At 36.8% G+C, this 19368-nt stretch overlaps 1 protein-coding gene across 2 annotated transcripts in view; it reads left to right on the forward strand.

The window, feature by feature from the left end:
- Nucleotides 1–19368, forward strand: part of DOCK4 (dedicator of cytokinesis 4) — a 237028-nt gene that overhangs the window by 149180 nt on the left and 68480 nt on the right. For both annotated transcript variants that reach the window (XM_065633327.1, XM_065633337.1), the window contains exons 16-24: nucleotides 463–569; nucleotides 1223–1379; nucleotides 6986–7083; nucleotides 7191–7274; nucleotides 7368–7468; nucleotides 8177–8258; nucleotides 9305–9475; nucleotides 10953–11145; nucleotides 18108–18235. In XM_065633327.1, the coding sequence (XP_065489399.1) occupies nucleotides 463–569; nucleotides 1223–1379; nucleotides 6986–7083; nucleotides 7191–7274; nucleotides 7368–7468; nucleotides 8177–8258; nucleotides 9305–9475; nucleotides 10953–11145; nucleotides 18108–18235 (1121 nt within the window). The remainder of the gene's footprint in view (nucleotides 1–462; nucleotides 570–1222; nucleotides 1380–6985; nucleotides 7084–7190; nucleotides 7275–7367; nucleotides 7469–8176; nucleotides 8259–9304; nucleotides 9476–10952; nucleotides 11146–18107; nucleotides 18236–19368) is intronic.

The raw sequence follows: 19368 nt of genomic DNA on the forward strand, positions 1-19368 counted from the left end.
ACATCTTCAGTCATATCTACAGAGGCAGGTGCCTTATTTGAAAACAGAAGCGCAGTGCAGCCTGAGGCTGACCTGAAATGGAGACAAATAGGTAGAAGCTACTATAGGGGATAATTGCCATGAAAAAAATATCCTTTTCTCTTCATGTTGGGCTGGCTAGGTCACATTAATTTGGGTTTCCTGGCATTCTATGTATTACTAAGACTGCGTATTTGGTGGTTTCCATTATTCGTTGTTAATAAATACCAAATCACTCCAGAATACCACTTTCTGGTTTACAGTGAGATAAAAGAAACCATTACAGGAGATAATGTGCAAATCTGAAAAGAAATTTAAAGTAATCTTAGTCTGATTAGCTGCAAATAGCTTCCAGTATACTTTCTTATGTTGCATTATATCCATTTATTTTGTCTAAAATGTAAATATTAACTTTAAACGCTGCTATTTACATATGTATTTCAGCGAAAGAAAAGGGTGAGAAGAAGTTGTTCGGCTTTTCTTTCGTGCCTCTGATGCAGGAAAATGGGAGGACTCTGCCAGATGGCACCCATGAACTCATTGTACACAAGGTAATTTGAATTAGTAATCATTAGCTGTAATGATTCGTCTGGAACACACTTTAAATGCCCAGAACCATTAGGTTGAGAAAAGTCTGTATTACCAAATGAGTGATTGTCCTGTCACCATTAAAATATCCGTTGCTGATTGTTTAATATTAATTCTTGTTACAAACTGCAATTGCATCAGTGCACTGGTTTTACTGAGTCTTACTATTATATTACATGGTATTTATAATGGATTTCACAAAGGTAAGTTCAATTAAAACACAAAAAGTGAAACCCATGATACCCTCTTACTGAATTGCTGAAGCTGGAAAATCAAGCAAGCTCATTTATGCAGATCTACTCGATATTGTCATTTTTAGAGATAATTCAGTTTTTGTGGAATACATTTAACAGTTATCTCTTTGTTCAGAGGATTTTATATTCTCCCAGATAAATTTTATATTTTAACACTAAAATTTGTAGCTATTCATTTGAAATAACCTGTGCAAATTTCTTGGACTTCAATGTCAGATTTGAAGCTATGATCCAAAACCAAACTTGCAACAGGCATAGTAAAAATTCTTCAATTTCTGGCAGAGAAACAGTAATACAATAACATAATTTGGAGATTGGGTCCTTTGTGCAGTACAGTTATTTTAACCGGTTTGTTTTCACAGTGTGAAGAAAACACAAACCTTCAGGATTCTGGTCGCTACCTCAAACTCCCATTTTCAAAGGGAATTTTCCTAGGAAACAACAGCCAAGCAGTAAAAACCACTAAAGAGTCCTTCTGGATTACGTCCTTTCTCTGCTCCACTAAACTCACACAAAATGGTAGGATATGTTGATTACTTAAAACATGATGAGTTCAAATGGGTGCGATAGCTGGCCTTTTCCATGCCAAGCAAGCATGGATGTACTCAAAAATAGCTTAACTTCTATCCATTTTACGAACTGGTTTTCTGCATATTTTTTTATACCCAGATGGAAACCAATGCAGCATGCTAAACCACTGATTTCAAGAATGCTTTTTAGGTTAACAGGATATTGGAATCAAATGCAGCACTCTTGGAATCAACTATCAAAACCCAGCTGCTTTACGAAACCTCTTTATCTGTTTGTCGTAGATTTTTTTAATGAAATACTTATTGCAGGCTTTAGGGTCTGGCAGTTTGGTTTCAATTAGGTGCATATTGCTTTTTTGTTGTACCACTTCTCTTCCTTTAAGCGAACACGCATTTACTACTAAAAACAATCTTATATATTCGATATAAGGAGCAGCAGATAGAAAGACATGTTTGTGCTCTTTACCGTTGCTCTGTATAAAATTCTTAAAGTTCTTGTTTGTTTGCTGTATTTACTACACTTGGTAACTGAAACAGTTTTCTACAAAATTCTAAATATTGTGTATTTGCTTGGGAATGTGGTTCTGACCATTCTCTGGTATCCCCACAGATATTATTTTTTCTGCAGTGTTTATCACAGATCTTGTTTAGCTCTCTCTTGTGCATGAATGACTTTGTCTTTGCACTTCTTGTATATATGATGATAAAATTGCTAATTGCTTGCAAATTGATTATACGTGTTCAACAACAACTACAGCAGCTTTTAAAATTGAAATAATTGCCTTAATTTTCACCCTGTAGTAGCAAGTGTTCAAAATAGAGCTGTGTGCAAATAGTAAGTGGTCTGTTTCACTGTGCACATCCATTCTGTATTCTCATAGCAATTAGCTTCAAAGTAATAAAAGTTAGCCAATAAAAGATTTTTCCCAAAGGTTCCTAATAGGCAATCAGAGACTAAATTTGCTTCAGTTAAAGGTCTTGATTTAGGAAATCAGATGAATATACTAGTACTTACACAGGCATGAAAGTGCTGTCCGGAACCTGAGTGTCTCACTGATAAATAATTGCACTGTTGTCTGGGGTTATAATACTAGTTTTTGTTCACAGTACAGGAGTTATTTTGTATTTAATGTGAATAGATGTGTGACATAGGGCATATTTTTTTTTTAAACCATATTCTGAGTGAGAGGGTGTAGAATATCTGAATAATATTGATCCCCTTTTCAGCTCTGAAAGAGTTAACAATTATTTCAGCAGTACTTCAGAGGGTGGAAATATTTTCAATAGACAGGCTCATATTTTCTCCAAGGATCTTCTTTGGGAAATTCATCTTGGTGAGTTTCCAAATCCCCATTCTTTTAAACAAAAATTTGCCAAAACCTATTGCATGCTCAGAAGATGAACATAGGACGAAGCATGTGGATATTTGGTCATGTGAGCATTACTTCAGTTATCCCTGAGAGGATGTAGTGTATTTATTAAAAAAGACAGGATGAAAAATATCTGTGTATTTACATTTTTAGTAAACAACTGTATTAGTATTTTTGAAAATTGCTGTTTTTTAAGTTTGGAGATTTTTCTGAAGTTCTCAGAGATTTTCCTGTGTCTACAAACATCAATGTCTGTCCTCGAAATGAACTGATAATTATGCTATTGGCCTGGCTGTGGGGTGGGGAAGGACCCCAAACCCGGACTTGTAAAGGGTGTGACTGAATCAGGCCACAGCTTTACTAGCTGGCTGGGAAATTCTACTCAGCTGTCATTCTCTCATTAATTGTTCCCACATGCCATCAGCCCTCATGCATATTAAAATTAGGGGGACTAGAGGAAGGAGGCTGACTCCTGGTTGTTGGGATCTGTAACTTCCTTACCCTGGGTACTCTGGAGGGTTTTTTAGGATTATTTCCAAACTGTTTCCAGAGACCTTCTAACCAGAGGAGTCTGTGTGTTCATCAACATATCTCATAAGAACTCATCCTTATCTAATCTGTCTGCCAGTTAGCTTTTCCTTAGCTTTAATTTTAGTCCTGGATAGTCAATCAGTTAATGTTAGCAAAAAAGTATACCAGCTTTTATATATTACATTTTTAGCTGGATAATTATATTTCATTATCCTAAAAAAACCCAACAAACAAAAAAACCCAAACACCTAGTATTTTTCTACGGATGAGTTATCAATACAATCTTACTTAGTTTTTTGACATACAGAAGGGATCTCTGCCTGCCAGAAACTCAGGATCCATCCAGCAAGTCAGAATATTTTAGTGCATTGGCATCCACTCATTTCTCAGCACTGAGCAGCACATCCCGATCCAGCAGCTGTTCAGCAGCAGAGCAACGTCCATTGCACGGCAGAGGTGTAATCCATCTATCCGCACTTAAAAAAAAGCCAAACTGGTGATTAATAACACAAAAGTAATGGGGCAGCTTTCTGGAGTGACCCCAGTTTGGAAGGAGTGTTGGAAACCAGAGAAGCAGCCTGTTTGCAGAGGAATCTAGTTCTGTAATTTGGCTTTTTCCTTTTGAAGTCCAGCAGTTCTAAACCAGACCAATTTCTGATGTCTCAGGTTTTATAGGAGAGAGATGGAAAAATAATCTCAAACCACTTCCTTGTACGTGTGAATCTAAACCTTTTGTTAAATCTAGCACTTTGGATTTAATTTACAGACTTTGAGAAGTGTTTTGTTTGGTCGGAATGGTAGGTCAGGTGTAGCCTATTTCAAATGTACAAATCTGATAATGATTAAGGCATTGGAAATGTTTTTCTTCTTCAGCAAAATTTAGCAGCAGCATTGACTTTTTGCCTTTTCCAAAACTACGTTTTCCTAGTGGGCCTATTTTTGGGCACAATTTTATATTCTCATTTCTCTTAATACATGACACATTGCTATCCCTTCCCCTTGTGATTCACATGTCAGATTTTCTATTTGTGTCATTTATGCTTGGGCTATTCGCTAATGTTATCTCAGCAATGTCTTTCCTCCTTAGCGTTTCCCTTGAAATAAGTGCTTTGAAGTGAGTGTCTTACATTTGCTTTCTTGTTCTTCTTTAATCCCCCAACAAATCCCTAATATCCAGTGTCAACTATCTTCAACCAAGTTCCTCCAGCAAACCTGTAAAGAAGTATTTTTCTGGTATGAACTGACAGCTTCAACTAGTCTTGCTACTCCTCAACTGAAGTTTAGAAGTCCGTTTAATTATCCAAAAGACAAATGCAGTTCACTGGATTTGTAATGCTTGCTTCTTCAAAATTCCTGACAGAAGGGATAATAAGACCCGTCATTTGTCGTTGACCTTTGGGACGTGTCTTTGACGCATGTGTTGCAACTCAAGGATGTCTTTGGTCCAAACCATTCCATACTAGTACAGCATGAAGCAAAACAAAGAAGAAATATATAAACACATAAAAACAATTTGGGACCACCAAAACCAATTAAGGTAGCAAAATATTAGTGGAATAGCATGGAGGGTGTTTGCCATTAACACCTTAGCAAGATTTGAATAGAGGTGAATTTATTTAATATTATTAGTTCGTTTCTTGTTGTGAGAGAGAGGAACTTTCCTGGAGCAAACTGGCAAAGAAATGACATAAAGATGAGTGAGGCTCAAATGTTACTTGAATGCGAAAACAGTCTGTGGTGGAAAGCACACAAATAGTTGCTGAACCAAGAGGAAAATTTTCTGTTTCTTTGTTTGATAAGTACTGAGAACATTTCAGAAGAACTGGATCCTTCTAAGACTGGACTGATCAATTAAACAGTGGTTCAGCTTAAACTGTTGGAAGGATTGGACAGTGGTTAAGGTTTTCTGCTTCAGATGGCCAGGTTTTGAGAAATTCTGAAAAGCTTGCTGAGTGAGAAGTGGAAGCGGTAAACTTAAATGTAAAGGAGTGTTGAGATTTATTTAATTCAACAGTTCAAAAATATGTGGGACTTTTACTGAATACAACTGGACAGGAGTGCTGCAGGCCTGAGCGAGTGAGTCACAGGCAGAAAATGTGAGGAGTGACCAAAGGGAGAAAAATAACAGCAACGTGTCAGAGTTCAGCAAGGGTCAAGATCAAGTGAATACTGCTGAAAAGCCAAACTAAGTTTGGAAAACTCTATTTTAGGATATTGAATGGTATGGGACATGAAATGCCCAATCACGTAGTGAGGTGTGGTTTTTAGTACATCTCTGAAGCTGAAAGCAAGCATACATGACCTAAGAGTAATAAATATAGTACCTGCATTTAAGGCAGATGAAAGAGCAGATGTGTTAACTGGGCCGTCACCCTCCAATGAATTTTATGCAAGTATTTACAAGAAATCATGGATGAAAAAATGGGCGGGTAGCTAAATATCACGCCAGAATAAACTTCTTCATCTTTCTTTTCAAAGTTTTGGTGTTTTTTATTATTATTATTCAGAGGAAACACAGAAGATCTAAACCATCTGGACTTTAATAACACACCACATGGTAAATTAGTAAAGATACAGACTAGCATAAGAATTTTAAAACTGGTAAATACAGGCTAAAAGTGAGCTAGCAGATTGCACTGTAGTGGAAGGAATTTCCTTCCTGAGCGGAAGGAAAATACTACTAGGTCTGAAGAATTAGGCCTGGGATTGATTTCTATTTTAAAGGGGTGAAAAGGTGTGGAGATGGAAGTTACTTCACTAGAGCCTGTTAATGAAATTTGCTGCTAATAGGTAGTTGAAAGGACTCATCAGTTGAAAGAGTCATATATAATATAGGCGAAGCAAGGTAACTTTGATTTAAATAATTAATTAAAAAGAGTACAAATTAGATGAAATCTAGTGGTACAAAAGGGAGGATCATACCCTAATGGAGTCTCTTGGGGATTCTGCTGTAGCCAGGGAGCTGAACAGTATCAAACGTATCTGTGCCACCAATATGTTGTCTCTAAAAAAAAAAAAAAAATAGTAAATCCAAATTTTGGAACATATATGTCAGGTGATTATAGCAGACATATGAGATTGCTAATGATATAGGAAACAATGATGTAATCTTGTCTGTAATGTAATTACTATTTTGGTCAAGAAAACTAAAGGAGAATGAACTAAAACTGGACGAATGTTTTAGCTCAGAAGAGCTGAATTTCCAGAAGAGTTTGTGTTGCCTATTAATAAAGCAGGATCTTAGGAGCATTGTATTTGTTCTCCAAAAAAGACATAAGAAGATGGGTCTTTTAAATATATTCAAACTAGTAATTGGGAGACTACTTCTAGCTGCCAAATGATGGCTCGGGAAGGCGCATCCTTTAATGGGACGAGAAGACGGCAATAAAATTACTTTTCTTAAGACAGCAGTTGACAAATATCTGAACAAGACTGCATGATAGACTCGTCACAGGAGACTGATTTTAGTGCCCCAGTACCATGTTTTTGTGTTTCTATTGGTGGAGAAATAACACATATGTTAAGAATTATGGAATGAAAATTTGTTGCTGGGCAGGTCATATTATGGCAGATCTTGAGATGTTTTCTTTTGTTTTAATGATGCCAAGTTTTGCTGAGTGGACTGTAATAGTAGAATTTAAAACCTGAAATGCTGCTTTGCTTCCAACTTTAATCTTGCATTTTGTTTTTACAGGAGACATGCTTGACCTTCTGAAATGGAGAACCCACCCAGACAAAATTGCAGGTTGCCTTTCAAAATTAAAAGAAATTGATGGTTCAGAAATAGTGAAGGTATATACCTTTCTATCCTTTTAGGTAATATGAGGGAAATAATGCATTTGTATGTCACAAAAATAACCATTTACTTATTTAAACTGTCTCTTATTCTCTCCAATCAGTTTCTTCAAGATACACTAGACACTTTATTTGGAATTCTAGATGAAAATTCTCAAAAATATGGATCAAAAGTATTTGATTGTTTGGTAAGTTTCATTTTGTGATGATGCTTAACACTATTTAAGAACTAAGTGAAAAAACCCCCACAACATATTCTTTCTTTTTCCCCTCACATTTAGGTTCACATAATAAATTTGCTGCAGGACAGCAAGTTTCACCACTTTAAGCCAGTAATGGACACTTACATTGAAAGTCATTTTGCAGGAGCACTTGCATACAGGTGAAGTCTATATTTTATCTGATTTGAATGCTGACAGTGATTGGTAAACTAAGCAGAATCAATCATTAGGTTAAATTAAGCGGTATCATTAGAAATAAAATGCAATGCTTGCATGAATGCCCAGAGTTAGGCCGTTAAAAAAGGGTAAAATAAGTTACCAGAAAGGTTACTCCCTATGTTCTAACATTAGCTTGAATTCTAAATCTCTTTCTTCAGTGAATTTCTTTATTTGCATTACTTCAAACAACACAGGAGCCGTAACATCCCCAGCTGCAACTGTGTTCACTGTATAAATCAGTGCACTGACAAGTATCACTTACTCTGCTGTACTCAGTATTTATTTGCCAGCTAGACATCCATTGAAACCAGTGCAGTTTAAGGAGATTGCAAACCGATGCACGGAACAGCAGGGACAGTCCATGCTGGCAGGGGCTCTTCTGGCTTAACTGAGCTTGTGTATCCCTGTCAGAGTCATTCTACTGCACATGCGTTGCTGGTATTATTTCCTGTTCGACAGAGATCTACGAGGTGCCTTTCAGCAGACTGAAACCCAAGTGTCATATTTTGCCCGTAGTGATTTGTGAAATCTTGTAATATATTTTTTTTATTTTGTCAGTGTTTCTCATATGACAGGTATTGGTTTGCATTTTGAATGCAAAGGTAACCTTCCACTTCTGTGTTATAATACTTTCTGATGTGCTATTCTAGAGATCTTATAAAAGTACTTAAGTGGCACATTGATCGAGTCACTGAAGTGGAACTGCACGAGCACATTCAGGAAGTACTAAAGGTAATAAAAATAGTCAAAGGCAATTATGTATTTGAATGATGTATTCATACAGTACCAACAGATTTAACTTAGGAAATCAAGCAGTGTATGTATAAATGATGGAATGGTAGTACTAACACTGCAGACTTTTTAATTGCAGTCAGTTTATTCATTGTTCTTTTTTGTCAATAGTTGATCAATGGAACTTACTACTGCTAGACTCTGGAGCTCTGTCTTCCTTACAGAATGGGGATATATATGGGTAGGAGGTAGAACTAAGAATTGAAATATAGATTTTTATTGGTGGTATTAACATCTGTTGCATAACTGAATCTAAATGGCAGACATGCTTGCTGACTTAATGGTTCAGTCCTGACACCAGAGAATTTTACTGAAAAAGGTGGGTTTGGTTGCTCTTGCACCAATTTATACTATCAACAGAGCCCAGCGTGGAGTCAGGCAGAGTTGTACAAAACAATATCTCCATTTGGGAGAGGTGCTGCTGTCTGGAAATAAAATATCAGCATGGTACCCTTCTGTGCTTTTCTATGCTGCTGTTAACTTAAGTGTCTTGCTAATAACAAAGGGCTGTATTTTTAATTTACATTCCAACAGTTTTGCAACTTAAGTTGTGTGGGGTTTTTTTTAATTATCTGGCTAACAGTTGACAGGAGAACAACCTTTAAACAGCAGAGAAATTCCAAGAATGGCTCAAAATTTTGAGCCTACCATGTTGTCCTGTATGTTTATGCAATATCTGTTTCTGTAGCCAAAGACATGTGAGGGATGAGGCAGGGGGCAGTGTTGAGATTTTGCAGTTTTCCATTAATTACAAAAACACGTGTTCCCTTATCTGTAGAGATTATGAAAGGCAAGGGAAGAGCATTTCCAAGTATGTGCTTTTGAAATGTTGTTAGTGTTTCGTAGAAAGATTTGCCAAAATTAAAAAACATGGTGTCCTGTTTCAGACAGTCGTCATTATTTAAATGATACAATTATTGTGTGTGTTCTATTTAAAGATGAGCTGGTTCATTTTTATGAGTTCTCTCTGATTTTGACATTTGTAGGCACAGGAATATATCTTTAAATATATAGTTCAGTCTCGAAGGTTATTCTCTATTGCCACTGGTGGGCAGAATGAGGAGGAATTTCGCTGCTGTATTCAAGAGCTTCTTATGTCAGTACGCTTCTTCCTTTCCCAAGAAAGCAAAGGAGCTAGTGCTTTATCCCAACTACAAGTAAGTTTTCAAGTGTGCCTTGCTTATTGCCACTCTCCATGTCCAATATAGAAAATGTATACGTGTCCTTTCCTGTATGCCTAGGAAAGAAAATGTGCTTTTCCTAAAGCAAAATGGCATTTTCAGCTCATCTTTATACTTTTTGTCCTATATTGTGAAATTTTCACACCAGCAACTTCTAAATATACTTGGCAAAGATAATCCTAAATCTAATATTAAATTTTGAATTATAATTATGTTATAAGTATAATAATTATGTTGTTTGATACAAATAAAGTAATTTCTCTTTTTTGGGCATTTTACAACTTGTTTTAACCACATCAGAACTGAAGAATTTGAGCCATACAAAGGACTATCAAGAGTTTTCATGCTTTACAGAAAACTTCTCAGTCTTGATGAACTGTGTGTTTTAATTCACAGCTGCTATCTTTATTTCAGTTGAAACTACTAAAACTGGCTAGTGCTAAAGCGCTGGGGCAAAACACACAGGAGACAGCTCTCTACATTCAGTGCCATAGATTTACCAACTTCTAGAGCTCATAGATATATTGTCCTCTTCCCCTATTTCTGTAACCAAAGACATTCAAGACCTGTTAAGAATTATTAATTTCTTAAGCTCTGTGGAAAATGGCTCTTCCAAGACAATGGCAAATCAGAGAGAACAGAGTAGAGAGGTGGTTCTTCCATCTCTTATCATGAAGCAGGTGGAATGAAAACATAATCGCGAAATGATATGAACAACCAGATTTGGAATTCTTCTTCAGTGTTTTTAACCTTGTATGTCACCTGTTCTTACACCAATGTGAAGACCCTCTGAGGTATGAGCAGCTTTTCTCAATCAGCAGGATTCAGAGAGGAAGAAGGGAATGTCACTTCTGGCTTCCTTTCTCTGGCATTATCCTTCTTTCTTTTCCAGTGTTTTGTTTCCATATTCATTATACTCACCAATGACTTTCTAACCCTCTTTTAGGATTGTTGAAATGAACCGAGACTGCCAGTGTTGTCTCACTCCAAAATAAAAATGTTAACTATTTAAAACATGGAGTATATGGAGGCCATCATATTACTTTTCTTAAAACAAAGCAAACTGAAACAACTCCACTCAAATCTTTTTCTTCTGATATCAGCTGGGTTTTGTTATGCTTTTAAAAATTTCCTCTCACACGTAGATTGTGAAGAATCTGTAAAGTATAAATATTTTTGTTCTTGGCTAAGCTTTTTACTTTCACTTAGTCCTGGGAGAAATCAACAGTTTTTAGATAATGCTTAAAGGAAAATAGTCACAAGTGTAAGCATATTAATGAATGTGAGGATATTTCTTCCGAAAACGTGACCATTTTTAAAGCTACTAATTAATCTTGAATGTAAAACCAGGCATTTTTCTACCGTTACCAAAATTTCTCTAGTTATTTAAATTCTATAAATGTCAAAGCTATACTGCAATATCTGACTGTCCATTTTTGCCCTTTTTCTCTAGGCTGTGTTTCTCAGCTCATTCCCATCGGTGTACTCTGAACTTTTGAAGCTCTTCGATGTAAGAGAAGTGGCAAATTTGGTTCACGATGCTCTGGGCAGCCTGCCAACGGTCAAGCATGGGGATGAGTCCCTTCAAGCTGTCAAACTGCAGAGTATTGGGAAAACTGTAGAGAGTCACCTGTACACTAACCCAGGTGAGGTTACCCTGGGCTGCCTGCAGACAAGGAACTCAAATTGTGTGCTTGGTACACGGGCCAGTGGGTGTTGAAGGGAATAGTGTTGCTCAGAGTTGCTCCTTCCTAAGGAACAATTCTCGAGGCACAATTCTTGAAGCTCTGTACAACCTGCTCATTTACAAGAATAAAATTAGTTGAGTTCAGTGGTTTGGTTTTTAGAGACAAAGACTCTTTAAAATAAAGGTTTGTTTTTATCTACTGCTGGCAATATGTCTGTGAAGGAAGTTTGCCTTATACTTTTTGAGTAATTATAAAGGAAAAAGCTTTACTAAATTGACCCTCTCTTTTTTTTTTTTTTTTTTTTCCCTCCTTTGGAGGCAGTTCAGCAAATAGGTTGCCAGTTATCCATTAAGTCTTATTTGTATAACTCTTGCCAGTTCAGCACTTTCAATCCTCCATTTCTTAATGTAGCATAAAAAGACTACACAAATGCAAGTGATAGCTTGTACATGAAGTATATAACAGCATAGTTATTTGCTATGTGGAAGAAACAACTGCTGTGTGGTGGTGAGCCTGACATTCTTTTTTCTGTTCTAAGTGGAACCCATAGAAGTGACCAAATATTAAATTTCAGATGAAGTCATTTGGAAATAAAAGTATTCAAATAGAAAAGATTTGAAGAATTCTAATGAGTGTTAATTTACTCACCAAAAGCCCTCTCGAGAGCTATTTGGGTATTGGCTAATGGAATTCAGTAGAAACAGTAAGTTTTATCATCTAAGGCATTCAAGATAAACACATTACAATGATGAAGGCTCTGCTACACAAAAATATTTTGAGATGCTGCAAAAGAAGACACCTTAGAATGTGTTTTTTTTTATAATGCTTTCAGTGATTGTAGTTTAAAAGTATGAGCTCAAAGAAATGAGTAAGAAGTATTGGGTCTTGGCTACTTTGCTTCATTCTGTCTGTGAAAACAGCTTATCCTTTCCCTTGGGAGCCTCCACAGAGGTCCCTCGCAGAACAGTGAGCTCTCCCTACAGCTCATTGATCAGGCCTTTGATACTCTGGGTAGATGGTGACATATTCATGGAGCAATCTTAAGCATGCTCTTAAGTTACATTTTTCTTTTTCCAAACGACTTAGGGACCAGGTAGCACAATTTCCATTTTCCTCCCATTATCTCGGTTAGGTCGGCCGAACCAGAAAATCCAAATGAATGAGTGTAATTAAAGAGAGTTATTTAATGCTATGTAAGAGACTCTTGGGGACTTTCTTGGAACTGTAAATCTGTTTTCAGCCATATGACAGGTTTTTTTGTTTGCTTCCATTTGTAAAAGCGTGAGGTTTTAATTCAAATCCAGTTTCATTATTAAGAAGTCATATGAGTTGGTTTGACTATAAAAGCAAAGAAAATTGCATGTTAAATTTTACATGAAGTGTGGGTTATACACAAATAGAATATAAATTTCTTAGACCACAGGTAAACTTATGTGAAAGTCATCAGGCAGTACTATAAGCTCCCGATGTCTATGGTAGGAAGCTCAGGCAAACACTTGTAATGTATAATTTCTGTCATGATTAAGTTGAAGGGTCATGTGGAGATCAGCATCTCGGTCTTTTTGCCCTTATGTTTTATCTCTTTGAAATACCAAAATATAAGTAGACTTTCCCTCAGTCAATTCCTAGAAGGAATTCCTTTTAAAATCCTCGTGGGAAAATAAATATTGCACGAGGCTATGTTAATGAGCAGAGTAAACCGTACATCCTAATGCGAAGTTGTGGCGTGCTGCTGTGAAAATAATTGATTTCTGTCTCCCAGATGAAGATGCCGCAAGCTGTGGTGCTAGCTAACGCATTGGAACTAGGTGGAACACAGGAAATAACTATTTATTCAAACACCTGAAAATGAGGAGTGCACATCTTAGATAATATTTTCTGTTATCTGGAGCTTTCTTGGAAACAGCTGAGAGTAGTTTAGCGTGGGAGTTTTATGTATTTTGTGCTGCAAGGGCCTGGGCAACTAACACATTAGCTCCCACTGCCACAGAAATCAGCTGGCACTAAAGCTATGCTTTCGCTGAAATTGGGAGACATATTTGGTATATTGCTGAAAACAGAAACATCGGACACACAGGGGTTGATTTAAGGTACCCAAGCACAGATAGTAGGTACAATTTCAGATGCATTTGATGCATCTGGTCTCTACCTGCCTCTCTAAAGAATGCAGGTTATATATTGTATTTACTGATTGTGTGTGGATGGGATGTCTCAAATGGCTCTGTATTGAGGCTTTGGTAAAGCTTACTTAGAACGTTTTTCTATTTCAGTGATTTTAAACTTCAACTCTTCCTATAAGTAACAACTACAGAGATGTTTAAAAGTGTCAACAGCAGTTATCTGCCTAGCTCCTGTGAAAAGTTAGTGAGTGTTAAGGCCTTTACTTCTATTTTTCCCTATTTACTTCTGCATCTTTGTAGTACACTACATTGGGTGTCTAAAAAGAAACATATGACAGTTTTCCTGCTGATAAAGACTAGCAGTATTTTTTTTTTCTGTCTGGCCTTTCTTTCAGTCTCCTGGTATCTTGGGTGTAACTTTGGACGCATCCCCGTTGATTCTGTACAGTGGCCAAATTGATGACCTACATATGCTTGTACCCAGAAGATTTTCTACCTTTGTCATTTCCAATACATCAGTAGTTTAACGCTCTTGTTTGTTGTCTTTTATGCATTAGATATTATTATAGCTTGCTTTGGGGAGGAGTTAAGTCTGTTTTGCTGGGAAGAGTTAGAGCCAATAACAGAGAAATATGTCTTGAACCATGTCCTTTTTGATGTGGTTAAAGAGGAATTAGCAGAACATCAGTATTATTTTTCTCTAAGTGCACTACTGTGAGCTTACAAATTCAATAGCTGTGAAAACTTGAGGTAATATATCTCAGTAATCATTGCAAATGAATTGATTGCTATTAAAATGCAAAAAGTCTACCAATATTGAAACTGTTGATACAAATCCTGAATTAAATTTAGGTAAAATCCATTAAACTTTACATATTAACACAGATTTGAAAAGAGAGGTTTTTTTTTTTGAAACATAAAGGTTTTACACATTGATCCATAGTACTGCTTTCAAGTACTCGAACATCTTTCTCAGATTAATTAGTATTTCTTAATTTGTCTTCCACAGCAATACACTGTTCTTTGGAGTTGTTTGTTATATATGTGCTTCACAGACACCTGTGGGGGGATGTACGTATGTATACTGCATAAAAAAATTCAACTTTTATTAGTACCTCTATAGTGGAGAGCAGAAAATACTTTGCAAAAGCCTTGCAAATGATGCTTCGCATCCATGGCTTTTTGTAGACCAAGGGAGGGCTTTCTCAGCCATACCTGTGTTTTTCTTCCACACTACAGGCAATTTTTTTCTTTCAAATGAAACAGTTCCTCATAAAAGTTTTCAAACTGTTCTGAGAACAGTGACATGTCCATGCCTTCACAGAGCAGGCTTATGTGTTCGGTTTTGGAATTGTAGTGATAACTGTTTGGCTTAAGTATGTTCTTCTACCACCCTCAAGTCCAGTGGTTCTTTCAAACAGGGCAGTGTAAATTGAATAGGTCCAAGTAAAACAAGCAAAACCAAGAGCGACTTCCTTGTTTCTCACTGTTCAAGGAGAATGCTGTTTATTTGTTTAAAATGTTCCATTACACTAATGCTTTTTTTCCAGGCAGGCTGAAGTTTTGACCATCTGTTCAGATATAGTTATTGAAATTAATATCATCTTTCTGAAATTAATTGTTAAAATACACTAGAAAAAAATAAAGTTTTGTATGTCTGTGCTGATGCTTCGCCACTAACTAAAAAGCAAAGGGGGGAAACTTGTGCAGTGTGTTAAATGTTAAATGTAATGTAGCTTGCACAGGAAAGTCACAAGGATTGCCCCAAGTAGTCTCTCTTTCTAATTATGCTAAGCATGTACTTGAAAAGCTCTATGTCATGATTTTTTCTGTCTCTTTCTGTATAATATTTGTAAAGGGCAAGTATTAGCATTGTAAACAGTCAGCTAATTTGGCTTCCTGCACAGAAGAAAAATTAGGACAGTGACTGATGGCTGAGAGTTCTGATTATTGCACCATTCCTTGCGCTCATTAATTTTTCTATATACAGTGGCTGACATTGTAGCTGACAATTTTTAAGAAAAAGAGTAACCTGAGACAAATGTTGTACACTGTGTTCTCCAAACCTTCTCGCAGAGCCCTTGGTCTGGCTCAGAGGTGAATATGCCAGCCCTCCTCTTCTGTAGTATCAGTACATCTTTCTGTCTAAACAGGTCAAGACAGAGACGTATTTAGATTAGTATTACAAGGAGTCTATCTGAAGCTGTGTTATATGTGGTGGTTAATTCAATAACTGGCACTGTTCCCTCCCATGTGCAGTTGTAAGATGCTTTTTGCTACTCTGTTTGATCTTGGTAAAACAAAGTTCCTGATCATTTTATGGAGCTTTTGCAAAAATGGGATACTTGAAACAGTGCAATGAGGATGTTCAGTTTTGACAGAGATGCTTCAGGCCATATCGTATGTAAGAACTGGCTTTTTACAAGTCAAATGTTTCTAGGTGTAGATTCTCTCATCTTCAAAATGGAGTTCATAATGCTGTGCTTACACATAAGCAGCACACAGAGAAAAAGTACACAGAAAAGGTACCAAACCCTGTTTGTGCTCGTCAGGAAGCTGTTTGGAGTTAACCAAGAAGAAACACCTCGGCACAGGGCTGCTCCTGTTTTCTCCTCACATTCTGGGCTGAGGGATTTGAGTTGTAGCTACACGATGGGACCTGCTGTCCTCAGAGGACCTCTGGCCCAGAGGATAAGGCTCCCACTAGCAATGTGTGAAAGAGCTACTATAACTGCTCTCAGTTGTGGAGTTGAGTAACGATTTGAGCATTTGCCTGGGAATGGAAGACCAGGTTCAGTGCTCTGTCAGCCAGGATTCAGGTCCCATCACCCGCCTGCCAAGAGTACCCCAGCCACAGAACCACAGGCTGGTTTGCGTAGTGAACCCTTCATCTGTGCTCTTGAAGATGGGTTATCAGATAGTGAAGAATTCACTTTATATAATACCTACCAGAAGGCAGGGAAAGGGAGCCGTCCCCTGTAATCCAGAGGTTAGGTCTGTTTTATAAGAAAGCAGAGTCCTGCTTTTTCAATTCAGATGAAGACATTAGGTCTGTATTTTCACCTATCAGTAATCAATAAGCAGATTTAGTGGTGGGGATCAGAAGCTGACGTTGTCCTAAACACAGGTCTGCACATTAGCCATCTTCTTGCCTGCTTTCCTTTCGGCCCTGTAGATCTTACAGTGGATGGGTCCATGGCAGCTGCGCACATTTGGCATCTCACTTACCTGGGGCAACACTTTGCTGAACTTCTGGGTTTTAGGTAGGCAAAAAGCAAATGCCTCGTTGGTTTGGTTGAGACACTTTTGCCCAGCTGCAGTGCTAAAGGCAGATATGAACTCTCACACCAACCCTGATGAAAACCTACTGAGGCACTTGAAGAAATAAACAGTCACTGGATACAGGCTGTTTGTTTCCCGGTTTGGGGTTTTCGTACCACTGGTTTTAGATTCATTGATGGCCTTTTGCCTGTTGCCATACAGTCTGTCTTTATATATTTCTTCAGTAGGAAGATACAGCAAAAGAGCTAAATAAAAAATAAGCATGAAACACTCATTTAAAAAGATCAAGCAGGCTTTTTTTGAAAACAAGAATATACTTAAATAGTGTGTGCGAATCAACTTGTCCATATGATTTGTGTTATACAGGTAACTAGACAATGAAACCAAGGGAATAATAGAGAAAGAAAAGATTAGTGCTGTATTCCAGTGAGTGAAAGAAGCATTCAGCAAATAAAATCTCAGAATAAATCTATCTTTTCCTCCCTCATGGAAAAAAACAGGAAATATGTGAGGCCAAAAAAGCCTTTAGACTAATCCACAAACAGTACCTGGTTGGCAAAATTATTTTCAAGGGGTAATTTTCCAGGTAGATAAACTCATTTTTTAGGAAATAATTACATTAATGAACAAAGGAACTAAATAGATGAATATATTTAGATACTTTAGCATATAATCATCATTAAAATTTTAATAGAGGAAGTGATTCAAATACATTTAATTTATCAGCTGTGGAAAAGATGTAAAAACAATAGAATGAAAATAGATAACGCCCATTCAATTTGTCAAGTTATAAATAGGTGTTCAATGTGTTATCACAGGTGTATTTGGACTCTTCCTATATAGCGTCATCCTTAATTATGAGAAAAAGAAGCAAGAAAATGTAGCATGTTACTGAAGTTCTTGCATCATTTTGAGAGAATTCAGGACTGAAAATAGCACCAAAGAGCTGTGTTTAGAAAATTAAATAGAGGAAAGGCAAATCATTCTATGTAGACACCAGCAGTCTAAATTGCTCATACTCAGTAGGAGTGAGGAATCTGGAAAAGTGAAAATCCTGAAAGAAATCTGAAAGTACTGCTTGTAAATAACATAAGTTCAAGATTAAGTCTGTTGTGACCTTGGCTTGCAAAGGGATCCAGTCACATGGCAGGGAACACTAGAGCATAATTTCACGTTATTTTGAATACAATATTATGGTACTAAGTTTTTTCACATGACAATTCGATAAATACTTAGAATTTTCTGTTATATATGCTATGTTCCACATAGTGGTGTTTTTCTCCATCCATGATATAACATGCTGACTTTCAGCATATTTTTTATTCTTTAAATATTTGCTTTAGGATTATTATGATTATGAAGTAAAAGCTTTTGCTGATCAAAAATGTTGGTTAAAGCAAGTAAAAGCTTCTGCTTATAAGAAATACTGGTTTGGACTGAAGACACATTTAATGTCTATATTAAAATTAAATTATTGTATGAGAAGCTCCTACTCATAAATTTTTTCATTTTTTCCAGATTCTCGGTATATTCTACTTCCGGTAGTTTTACATCATCTCCACATGCATTTACAAGAGCAGAAGGACCTTATAATGTGTGCACGTATCCTTAGCAACATATTTTGCCTCATCAAGAAGAACAGCTCAGTAAGTAAACACCATGTCACATCCACAAGGTGTTGAACATCTTTATATGATTCAAAGACATTTAATGACACAAACTGGACCTTGACAGAGACCATTTTAAAGGGTTCTCTGTGTCATGATTCTGCATAAACGTGTCATTTTGATTTCTCGTGGGTCTTTTCTTTCCATGCAAGATTTTAATGGTAGCACATAGCGTTCTGCCAAGCTTTGACTCTTTTTGAGTGTTGTATTGGACAGAGATAAATGTCCACTTTCTTTTAGCAGCATTTTCTGTTGTGGGATCTTCAGTCACAAGGTTGATATAGGTAAATAGGTTGATATGAGTATTGCAAGAGGGGTTGCATTTCATTGTTGGCTGTTAAACTTTGTGGCCAGTTTCTAATGTTTGTGTTTGCAAATGCACCTGTGAAAGCTGCATATGTGAGCTATAATAGCTTAGATAGGTGTAGTGCAAATATGAAGGCAAGTGTAAGTTCTTACAGGCAAAGGGATATAAGACAATTAAGAACAAACGTTGCCTTTAATTAGTGACGTATATACATATCAAGGCCAGCATGCATTACATTGTAATGCATTGTGAGAACTATTTCTTGTGTTTCTTCATTTTTCTTCATTTCATACCACTGTCAGCAATTAAAGTCGCTCCATCAGTGATTTGATATGGATGCGGCTTGCAACTTTGGCACTGTGGCAACATTTTCATTGCAGCCGCTCCTGGATTAGTGTAATACTTTGTCATGAGATAAAATGATCGATGATAAAACATAGCTGTGGTTTTAGATTGGGAGAAAGGCTTACGTGTCTGGTCTTAACGTCAGGAGATCTTTTGTTTGGAGTCACCGTGCCAGAGATGTATACAAAAACAAGTGGATGTCTACATAAAACTCTCTCCGATGGTCAGGATATGCAGCTACTATTTTTAGTAGTCTTCAAGTCACTGAGAGTGTTAGTAACTTGGTGACTGATATTATTTTTGTTCAGTTCAGAACTTCATTCCTTCCATGGTAATCAAGATAATTTAGAGGTTGAGGGCACAAGTCAGGCAGCTTTGAAAGTTGAGGTTGTTGGGCACTCTAACAGTAGTTTGTACATCAGTCCTCATGGCTGATATAGTTCCTAAATACACTGTATAC

The sequence above is a fragment of the Caloenas nicobarica genome, chromosome 1 (genome assembly GCF_036013445.1).
Source record: "Caloenas nicobarica isolate bCalNic1 chromosome 1, bCalNic1.hap1, whole genome shotgun sequence".
Lineage (NCBI taxonomy): Eukaryota > Metazoa > Chordata > Aves > Columbiformes > Columbidae > Caloenas > Caloenas nicobarica.